The sequence below is a fragment of the Glandiceps talaboti genome, chromosome 3 (genome assembly GCF_964340395.1).
Source record: "Glandiceps talaboti chromosome 3, keGlaTala1.1, whole genome shotgun sequence".
NCBI classification, from domain to species: domain Eukaryota; kingdom Metazoa; phylum Hemichordata; class Enteropneusta; family Spengelidae; genus Glandiceps; species Glandiceps talaboti.
Window position 1 is genome coordinate 21,405,198 of NC_135551.1, and position 11,993 is coordinate 21,417,190.

Consider the following 11,993-nt stretch of genomic DNA (forward strand, 5'->3'; position numbering starts at 1 on the left):
AGCAGAGCAGTTCTCTCCACATTGTGTTAATGTATTGTATTCATTGAACAACGTTTCTTTTATATATATATATATATATATATATATATATATATATATATATATATATATATATATATATATATATATATATATATATATATATATATATATATATATATATATATATATATATTGGTACTCGCATACAGAAATGAAAGTAGGGTATCAAATTTTACTTCACCAAACCTTCCCTTGGAAGTATGTTGGTAACAAACTCCAGACATTTTAACAGGTAGTCGTTCCCCCAGCGCAGGTTTGAGAAATCTAGTGGCGGCTCTTTCCCGTCGGTAGTTTCGTAGCACACCATGACATATTTTACGACTGGGATGATAAATACGTTGTCTCGGATGAGGTCATTGCAAAATGGGAGCGCCCTAAAAATCACAGCTATAGAATGACTTTGTGTAATTCTTGGCTTCTTCGTGTAAGACTATACTACTAAAAACACAGTAGTTTAAAGTCTAGTCAGGCCAAATAAAAAAAACCCTGTGTTTCCGATTACCCGACCGACCCTAAATATTTTTTGAATAATTAAAACAAAAAGAACACTTTATCTTCTTGACCTACATGTTTCATCAAACTATCACAGGAGTATTCTGAGTGACATTTTGTTTGTTTAAAAAAAAAATAAGATAAAATAAAGTGCCTACCCACCTATCCTATTTTCTGAAGCCCATTTTCGGAAACACCGAATTATTTTTTTTTGCCTTATAATCAACTACGAAAACCTAATGTTAGCGATTTTGTACAGAAAAGAACTTGATTGCACAGGTGATCAGTTCGCACTCTTTAAAACCACCAAGACTATAACGCCATCGTTTTTTCGTTTGTAACACATTATGCCAAAGTCTGTGTTTTTCTCACTCAACCAAGAGTAACCACATTAAAACTACATGTTTCACCTGTCACGTGACCTTGGTTGCGGAAAAGTAAATTTGAGATTTTAAGCTAATCATCAACAATTTCTAAAATTATAACTGCAACAGCGGGTCGTGACTGAAGCTGCTCCTATGTAAGCTACTTGGATAATGTTTCACACGTTATAATACACTATTCTGGCAATATAATTATTTTTCAAAACACAGCTTAGGAAGCGACCGTGATGTGTGACCGCCATTTACCACCACACCACCAGAGAGGGCGCATGAATTTGAATGAGAGTGGGTCAGGAGGTTATTCATTCTGGGTCGATATCAGGTCACTTCATCGACTGTCCGACGCGCGCAGGCAATATCTTAATCAACTTAACCATGCCGCTGCCTACAACTGTTATTGGCTGTTTTCGCAAACCCAGCTATCTCGAAATACCAGACACATTTCGGTACACCGAGGGTAATGCAGCGGAACTGTATGGTGAATATATGCAGAAAACGTCACAACAAGGTGAGTTGTTGTGTTCTACAGCTACAGAGGACAATGGGGCAGAGGGACGGGTGACGATTATGGCTCACCAGACCAGACCCAGGGCACCACAGGCTCAGCAAACAACAGCTTTCATGTATTGTCCAGAAAAGGAGGCTTTAATTGATAATAATAATAATAATAATAACAACAACAACAATTTACATAATCTATATATGCCCTATCGGTCAGGGTTACACAGTGATTGATGTGACATGTGCTCTACATTGTCCAAGGACGTTACGCTCGCAGTGAGAATTTACAGTATCACATTTCACAGCAACAAATCATAAAGGCTGGAAAACTTGCCACAATCTGCGCGCAAATTCTTTCTAATATTGCTACATTCTTAGTTGTCTACGGAAGCGTATTAGTGCCAAGTTGTAAGGAAAAAAATAAAATTTAAAATCTCGTAATTACGAGATTTCAATTCTCGTAATTACGACTTTTTTCTCGTAATTACGACTTTTTTCTCGTAATTACGAGTTTTCAATTCTCGTAATTACGACTTTTTTTCTCGTAATTACGAGTTTTCAATTCTCGTAATTACGACTTTTCGATTCTCGTAATTACGACTTTTCAATTCTCGTAATTACGACTTTTTGATTCTCGTAATTACGACTTTTTGATTCTCGTAATTACGACTTTTTGATTCTCGTAATTACGACTTTTTGATGATACATGTGGTAAGCCAACAACAGTTAGTAGCAAGTCAGTTATCACACTGAGCGCGGAATTTAGGAGTGAACCATTTGAGTTTTGGGATTCCCAAGGTCCATATTTAGAAGGGGGCCCTCTCATTATCAAATATGTAGTATTGTTTTGTTTTTGGTTTGCTGCGGAGGAATGGAGTTAGAGGTAACATGGAAAATATAAGCAATCACATCAAAATAGTCACAGCCTTAAAATTCGGAAAGTAACTTGTTTTTATGCCATTTTCTTTGCCCCCCCTCCATCAAGTAACTTTACCCTTATATAGTACTACATTCTAAGCGCTTTCAACGAAGTGCATAACACGTATTTGGAGCTTGCGCCTTGCTGATCAAAAATAGGTCACATGCTGCCATTCATGGTGATAAAACATCGTTAGACGCCACATGTTTTATACGAACATGAACTTTACTAATATATACATGTTTTAGATTTTCATAATAATCACAGGTTTAATTCTCCGAGTCGTAATTACGAGAATCGTTCTAAACTTTTCGATTCTCGTAATTACGACTTTTTGATTCTCGTAATTACGACTTTTCGATTCTCGTAATTACGACTTTTCGATTCTCGTAATTACGACTTTTCGATTCTCGTAATTACGACTTTTTGATTCTCGTAATTACGACTTTTCGATTCTCGTAATTACGACTTTTCGATTCTCGTAATTACGACTTTTCGATTCTCGTAATTACGACTTTTCGATTCTCGTAATTACGACTTTTCGATTCTCGTAATTACGACTTTTCGATTCTCGTAATTACGACTATTTGATTGTCGTAATGACGACTTTTTGATTGTCGTAATTATGAAATTATGATTTTTTATTGTTTGTTATTTTTCAATTTTTGAATTGTTCAGACACGAATCTTATAATTTTGATAAGCAGATGTACTATAGAGTGTTTGACACGGTAACCGGTTTGTATGATTTGATTGCGTTTTTCGTTTCTTTAAAAAAAACTCGAGTGCATTAAAACAGCGAAGAATATTCTTTCATTATATATCGGCAAAATGAATCAATAATGGATTTGAAATTGAAGAAAATAGTATTTACCATCTGATATTTGGTAAAATTCACAACTTTAGTTTAGAATTTTCTTCATTAAGGGTAAATCAGATTTATACGGTTTTGAAATTTAAAATTCAATAACGTGGCACCGTAGGTCGTTCGATCAATTTTGAAAATGTGTGGAGACCTTTTCCACGGTTGATAAATACTTGAATATATGTATTTGGTATGGTATAATAATATTGGTTTGAGGGTCAGTTAGCCAAGTGACCGGTTTGTCGAGGTTATTGACCCTGGTATATCAGGGTGTTTATAGTAGGAAGGCATTGGCGAGACGTCCCCAGATAGAAACTTTATTGATCCTTCTTTTAAGACGTTTCGGACCGGCCGTTAGGTCCTTCATCAGTCGTAATCCTGTCTTGTATTGGACAGTTTCCCTCCATCTTCATCATTGGATATAAGTTGGAGTTGTGTCCGAAATTCAGCAGAATATCTATATGTTTAATATTGGACTCCAATTATTTGAACAAATTCTTTGCTGATGAAGAATTCTTGTTGTTCTGGAATTCTTGTTTTGTGTTTATTATTTGGCTAAGTTCATTGACAGATTGCCTGTTTAAACATTGCAGTGAACCTACTAACTTCTTGTTGCATCCAGTATATGTGTGTACATATGTGCACACGTTATTTCATTGCCATTTCTTTTTTTAACCTATAGGTGTTATGTAATTTCACTGGACTTATATTAGAGTGTTCAGTTCACCTTAAATGTACTTACTACCCGATGATCGGGTGTTGTTGAGAACTCAGCTGTTGCTTATAACATGAACTTAAAATGGCAGTGCGATTTTTCCAGTTAGATATCAACTTACCGGAGAATTGCGACGTAATTACGAGAATCGAAATGTCTTTACGATTCTCGTAATTACGAGATTCAAAAAGTCGTAATTACGAGAATCGAAAAGTCGTAATTACGAGAATTGAAAAGTCGTAATTACGAGAAAAAAGGCGTAATTACGAGAATCGAAAAGTCGTAATTACGAGAATTGAAAACTCGTAATTACGAGAAAAAAGTCGTAATTACGAGAAAAAAGTCGTAATTACGAGAATCGAAAAGTCGTAATTACGAGAATTGAAAACTCGTAATTACGAGAAAAAAGTCGTAATTACGAGAAAAAAGTCGTAATTACGAGAATTGAAATCTCGTAATTACGAGATTTTAAATTTTATTTTTTTCCTTACAACTTGGCACTAATACGCTTCCGTAGTTGTCTGTGCTACATGATAATCCCCATGTCCCATTGTCTGACCCGGTGAAAACAAAAGAACCTCCGGTATACGGTATCATTAGAAATGGCCTTGCGACAGTGTGTAGTTTTTTCGCTATGTAAAGATTCACAACGTTTATGAACAAAGGCTTTGCGATGTTTTCACTCGCTATATAAAAGTACTGTTATGGTTGCAATGCATGAACACATCGCTCTGTGTTATCGCAAATATAAACAAGATATTCACAACACTTATTACAAACCCAAAACGATCACATCACAACACAAGGCAATTTGGTCGCAACCTAGTGTGTGTATGTATGTATGTATGTATGTATGTATGTATGTATGTATGTATGTACATTTGTATGTATGTATGTATGTATGTATGTATGTATGTATGTATGTATGTATGTATGTATGTATGTATGTATGTATGTATGTATGTATGTATGTTTATCTATCTATCTGTCTGTATGTCTGTCTGTCTGTCTGTCTGTCTGTCTGTCTGGCTGGCCGTCTGTCTGTCTGTCTGTATGTCTGGCTGTCTGTCTCTGCCTTCCCTGACCATGTCTGTCTATTGTGTCTATTATGTGTCTATCTGTCTCTGTATGTCTGTCCATTTGTGTCTCAGTCTGTATGTATGTATGTATGTATGTATGTATGTATGTATGTATGTATGTATGTATGTATGTATGTATGTATGTATGTATGTATGTTTATCTATCTATCTGTCTGTATGTCTGTCTGTCTGTCTGTCTGGCTGGCCGTCTGTCTGTCTGTCTGTATGTCTGGCTGTCTGTCTCTGCCTTCCCTGACCATGTCTGTCTATTGTGTCTATTATGTGTCTATCTGTCTCTGTATGTCTGTCCATTTGTGTCTCAGTCTGTATGTATGTATGTATGTATGTATGTATGTATGTATGTATGTATGTATGTATGTATGTATGTCTAACGTCCATACATGATCTCCCTCTCCCTCACACATCGAAGTCTTTTGTCCATGTGGTGGTACTTGCGAACTTATCCCCATTTCTGTCTGTCTGTCTGTCTGTCTGTCTGTATGTCTGTTTGTTTGTCTGTCTGTCTGTCTGTCTGTCTGTTTGGCTGTCTGTCTGTCTTTCTCCCCTGCATGTCTGTTCACTGGCGTGTGTCTGGCTCTGCCTATATGCCTGTCCATACATGATGTCTGTCCCTCACATAATGCATGTATGTATGTATGTATGTATGTCTAACGTCCATACATGATCTCCCTCTCCCTCACACATCGAAGTCTTTTGTCCATGTGGTGGTACTTGCGAACTTATCCCCATTTCTGTCTGTCTGTCTGTCTGTCTGTCTGTCTGTCTGTCTGTTTGGCTGTCTGTCTGTCTCTCCCCTGCATGTCTGTTCACTGGCGTGTGTCTGGCTCTGCCTATATGCCTGTCCATACATGATGTCTGTCCCTCACATAACCACACACACACACACAGAGAGAGAGAGAGAGAGAGAGAGAGAGAGAGAGAGAGAGAGAGAGAGAGAGAGAGAGAGAGAGAGAGAGAGAGAGAGAGAGAGAGAGAGAGAGAGAGAGAGAGAGAGAGAGAGAGAGAGAGAGACGGAAACGGAAAATGCATACTACACTGTGGTGGTACTTGCGGGCATGATAGTTGCTGCAGCTATTCAATGTCCATGATTAATCACATCTCCTGTACCTAGCTACGAAGTTGCTACAGTGCAAATCATTTGCTCTAGACTTTTAACTGCGCATATCCTCCACTGATAAAACTTGAAATGATTCCCTTGTAAAATGCTGTAAGGTAATTAAGTTGTGAATAATACAATTTAAATATCATGCAATTTAAATTTGAAAGAATGAAATTTTTCATTTATGTTACACGTATTACTGATGTGTTGAGACTTATGAGGTGATCGTGCCCTGTTTCTGGAATCTACAGAATTGGATAAAATGTTGGAAAGGGCTCTTAAAGAAGTAATCGACGTACAGGTTGAACTTGGAATTGATGTGATCACAGATGGAGAGATAATACGAGATTTTTACATCAACCATTTCTGGTAAGTCAAAGTAATATTTCTCTAAGTAGTTAAAGGAAATTTGATCCTTTAATTTGTGAAATATAGTTTTCTGCTTACCCTAATCTGACTTTTCGGCTAGGAATTAATTCACTTGACACTCAGTGACACAAGTTGAAATGTAAGTGCCTGACATCCACAAGGGTATTTATTAAATGTCTTATTGACGATTCGTCGGTGGCATATATACGAGCAAATTGTCGGCATGATATATATGAGCCACGTTTATTTGTAGTGTTGTCATAACTGGATCGACAAAGTACAAATGTCATCGTACTGTTGTCTCTATTAATAGATTTGTTTTTATATACCGTAATAACAGTTGAAACGCAGGTCGCGGAGAACAATAGGCGCCTATTAAACTCTGCGGAGGGGGGTCTACACGCATTAAAATTAAAATTTGCTCTCGACCCCGTATTATGGAATTTCTCACAAAATATTACTTTTCACATGAATAAAGGGTATGATTCGATAAATTGTGAACTTATACATGTATTAATATATGATTTCACATGTTTCATACCGAGTGCAAATGAGAATCCGATGTCAAAATACCACGGTTGCCGACAGTGTTAACTTATTACGTATTCAACATGATATTGTCATTGTTAAACTTTCGCGTCCAAAAAACAAATTTCGTGTTGACTTCATATCGGAGAGGCCCACTTTCAATACGTGTACTTGTTTAGTAATGTCACTGTTTAGGACGAAAGTGTTAATCGATAGCAATTGGGGCTACGTAAATTCTGCTAAATATTCGACCTAAAAGCGCGATATTTGACCTGAAAGCGCCCCCCAACGAGCACCTGTAAGTGCACTTATTTACTCTGTTGCCTACATTAATAACAAAGAATCAGCAATTGTATTAAGGGTGACCCTATTTTTTTTTGAAAAAAAAATATATGAAGTCATGTTATCGAAATTTTTTTTTTTAAATTTTGCCCAAGCGCCAATTACCTAGAGTTGATTTATTACATTTACAAGTACCTCAATACTTTGCTTTATAGTCGTCATCTCAAGGGTTTTGACTTCAAAAACTTGACAACTGTAAGTATACGAAATGGGGCGTGTGAAATGAAGGTACCAACAATTGTAGCTGAAATCGGTAAGAATTGGAATTGCCATTTCTTATTTTAATTGTAATTTAGACATGGTCAGAAACAATGGAAATCCGTAGATGTGCTTAATGATATTAATATTGTTAGCGCGTGGGAGTCATGTGCATCTAAGAATAAATACGTATGTTTGATAAGTCCCGTGATAAGTCCCACGATTACCTCAGTATGAAAACAATACAGGTGATACGAGTTTCATTTTTTTTTTGTAGTCGCGCAAAATTTATGTGATGTGAAATCATGAAATGACTCTCCAGAACCCAAAAGTACATCAAAATAAGTATATTTCCTGGAATGGCGCTCCGTTTTAACTACAAAATTGTTCATATTCTCACAAATGACGAAAATGAAAACAAATATTGATGTTAGCTCGTCCTCATATAACAATGCCTCAGGTTGGTCATAGGAGAATACATGAGCTCATAGTGTCAAAAAATCGACACAATTATTATGAATGATTTTTGTTTAAAAAGATTTCGCCTTAACTTTTTATAGATAATATAAATCGGAAAGTCCGCATTAAGGCGAAAACTTAAACTTGATATTTTAGTTTTGCAAAATGTCAAAATTCGTATTTTTCTTCTCCTGCAGAACCAGAAAATGTTGAACATTGGGCGGCAAAAGAGTGGAAAATATCCCAGGTAAATTATTTGAATACCTCGTGATTATACCATCCGACGTATCTTACATTGTATACATTAAACTTAGGCGTAATAGAAATAATTGTGTGGTTCCGAATACGCTCAATTTTAGAATAGATGGGGTAGGTAGATTTTTTATTTTATTTTATAATTTCTTTTCATGTGTGAGTGTCTAGTTCAGGTTTTCCATTTTTTCCAAATGGTCTCTGTGCTATTTATTTCTTCCTATCAGATGTACAGCCATTACAGATTGGAAGAACAGTTTTATATTGTCTTTTTAAGTTGATGTCAGTTTCATCCACTATTTCTCGTTAGACTTCATAATTTTTGCGATTTTATTATATTTTTCTCGAATAAGTAAAAAAACCGTTTAGGGTCGGCAGTGAAAAACTAGGTGGGGTTGGGTAACCGGAACCAAACAATTATTTTGTTAGGTCTTAACCACAATAAGCGTACAATCAATACCCAATATAAATACGACAGATGCTTTCAGAAAATAAAACATTTTAAAATAGAGTTTTCCTGCCTTTATTCTTCCAATATGTTGCATGTTTTAGGACGTGACGACCACTCCAGTCAAATACACGTTACCCGGACCTATGACTATTATATCAACGAGTTGTAGTAAGTAGCTATATACCGGATTTGAGGGAACGAGGAAAATCTAGTTGAGCTGAGAAGAAAAATATTTCCGTATTTATATTTCGTTACGTAGCTCCCCAAAATGACCCCCCTGAGAGTGGTCGTTTATATGAATAATATACGACACCCCTCACCACCACCAAAACACACACACGTACAAACTAGTGGAGATGTACAATATGGTACACAAATCCTCTGCATAAAAGAATCAATCGACTTAAGCGTCCAAAAGATATTTCTTTGCACAAATATTTATTCAAAGAACAATTTCAACCCCCTCCCCTTTGTCTCCGTAATTGCATTCCCACCACTCCCATTTTCTCCTGAGCCATCCTGCAATAAATTCTGCTCGTTCCCTTATATGTAAATTCTTAATTAACATTAACGCGTCTTAACCGAAAGACTATATGTACCAGATGTCCACTCACTTGACAGAGGCAGACAGGAACAGAGACAGACAGACAGACAGACAGACAGACAGACAGACAGACAGACAGACATGACGCCTAGTATCACAACAGCTCCCATAAGTAAACTGCCTTAATAAAGAATATGAAAATGTGACTTCTGTCGGACAGTCCGTACAATATGAAAGTAAATAAATGGCTTACTGTTTCTCTTTTATTCTGTATGGTAATGTTGCAACTCTTAAGACAAGTTCTACAAAGACATACAAACTCTGAGCCAAGATCTTGTGAAATGTTTAAAGTCACAAATCAAAGGATTGGTAGAAGCAGGTATGAAGGTTTTTTTTTGTTATTTGTCCACATGTTGTTTGCCCATCGATTTCATTCGCCAACTTCCAATATATAAACTTAGCATGTTCAGATGCAAAGACTCTGAGATAGTAGTAGTGAAAGTATTAGTAAATTAAATAATTTATAATCTTGGGTGTTGAATAAGTTAAAAAGCCTCGAGGTATCATATCCATCAAAAGAAGATTCATTTTTTTAATGCCGTGGCCTGATATTACAATCAAGCTCATATACAGCTAAAGAGTGTCATATGCATCACATCATACTGTAATATATACGTCACTTATTCCCCCCGAATAAACTTGGACTTTAATATTAATATCACAGATGGAGGGTTAACCCTATACATTTTATTCCTTGCTTATTTTTAACATGTGACTAAAGTACCCGTGTCTACATTCATATAGGTTGTCGTCATATCCAAATAGACGAACCAATGTTTGCAAGAAATCCAGACGTCGCTGTAGAGTATGGAATAGACCATGTTAGGAAGTGCTTTGACGGAATAAATACAGATGTTCAGAAATATATTCACGTTTGTTGTGGATATCCAAGTTACCTGGTAACAGAAACATACTTATATATCTCGTATTGCTAAGAAGAAATCGTTTTACCCGTGAAATCATTCCCATGGCATGCCTTGGCACACATTGCCAAAAATGATCAGTTCTACGAATTGCTGGACTAATTTGTGACTGTTAGCACAGTGCTATCTGTGAACAAATCTGCACCAAATGAAACGATTAACAATTCGTGACCAATTCTCGTTGGTAGAATGCTCTTCGGAAATAAGCTCTTTATAAACCATTGCTGTTACTTTGTTCAAGGAAACTCAAACCAATTGCAATTCTCAGTTAAATTTTGAAAAAAAATTCACATTTCTAAAGGTAAGGTCGAAATGAAATCAAAATTCAGTCATTTTAAAATCCAATATGGCCACCGAATACTGCGATACATCTATGGGGAAATAGCATACGCAGATTGACAATTTCCTTTTATACAAGACAGTGAACCACAAATTATTTTCATTATTTCAAAAGGAGCAAACTTTCAGGTGACAAAGTTTGGAAAGAATTGAAGAACGATGATTTTCAGGAAAGTTGTTGCTGAGGTGCAATAATTGGCTCTTTTATATAATATACATTGTGTATGCAAATTATCTATGTAAGGTGCAAGTCACGTCATTCATCTTTAGGACTTATATTTTATTTCTGCCATGCTGACATTGCACAAGTTAGTTTTCATTTCTGGTTTGTTTCTACCTACCTCTGCAGGACCAAGAAGACTACAAAAAGGCAAATAATCAGAGTTACTTTCAGATTGCTGACAAATTAGATGAAGCAGGGTTTGATGCAGGTAAGAACGACATGACATTGTAAGCAAGTACTCTGTTTCATACAAAATGTGTCTCTCTTCTGCTTGTTATGACTACGTGTCACTTTGTATTCCTTCGCAGTTTCCATCGAGGATGCCCACAGCCCTCTTGATCTCCGTTTACTAGAACATTTTAAGAAAACTAATGTTATATTCGGTACTATTGCCATAGCAAAGAGTCGAGTGGAAAGCACGGAGGAAATACGGAATCGTCTGTTAGAAGTATTGAAGTTTGTACCAGCTGATCGACTGATAGTAGCGCCAGACTGTGGTTTAGGGTATTTACCACGTGATATTCTGGAGAAAAAATTGAGGAATATGGTAAGCGCTGCAAAGTCACTGCCATAAGTGAAGATCACCAAATACATATAGAAAGAGAGAATTTAATTAATTGTAAATTGTAAAAAAAATATATAATAATCCAGCATTCTTAAAGAATTTTAATTAAGAAATATTTTCAATATTTTGGTTACCTTGATTTGTATATTTTTATGACATCGAGAACACTGACTGAATATAGGATGTTTCACTTTCGTTGTCGACATCACATAATAGGAGATGTCCCTGACCTCACAATTCACATGGGACGATTAGGTGGCCAACGTGTACGTATACCAACTAGGCAAAATATAAATTTCGGTTGCTAACTCCAAGGCATGCAGATACCAAGATATGACGGTCTAAGTAAATGGCGACCATTGCTGGCGTTTTCGCCAATATTCTGACAGTGCTGAAGATGTTCTCACAAATATCGATATGTAATTAACATTGTCACGTTATCGGTAATTATAGGTTTGAAAATGTTATCTGTGTTATATAGTAATTGATTGAAACGTAATCAGTTGTTTTATTATGTTGTCGATACACTGTACATGTGACAATACATACACCAACGACTAACACTTAGCTGCCACACTAGAAGAAGCAGGGTTTGATGCTGTTTTTGACGGAAATAGGATAAAAT

The 11,993-nt window shown here is 36.2% G+C and overlaps 1 protein-coding gene across 1 annotated transcript; it reads left to right on the forward strand.

The window, feature by feature from the left end:
- The first annotated feature begins 1,292 nt into the window (after positions 1–1,292).
- LOC144433205 (5-methyltetrahydropteroyltriglutamate--homocysteine methyltransferase-like) lies at positions 1,293–11,622 on the forward strand. The gene is made up of 9 exons (XM_078121513.1): positions 1,293–1,425; positions 6,367–6,484; positions 7,510–7,607; positions 8,209–8,258; positions 8,816–8,882; positions 9,554–9,637; positions 10,063–10,217; positions 10,930–11,011; positions 11,112–11,622. Exons 1-9 carry the CDS (start codon positions 1,293–1,295, stop codon positions 11,375–11,377), a joined length of 1,053 nt encoding a protein of 350 aa, XP_077977639.1. The 3' UTR covers positions 11,378–11,622.
- Positions 11,623–11,993: the final 371 nt, after the last annotated feature.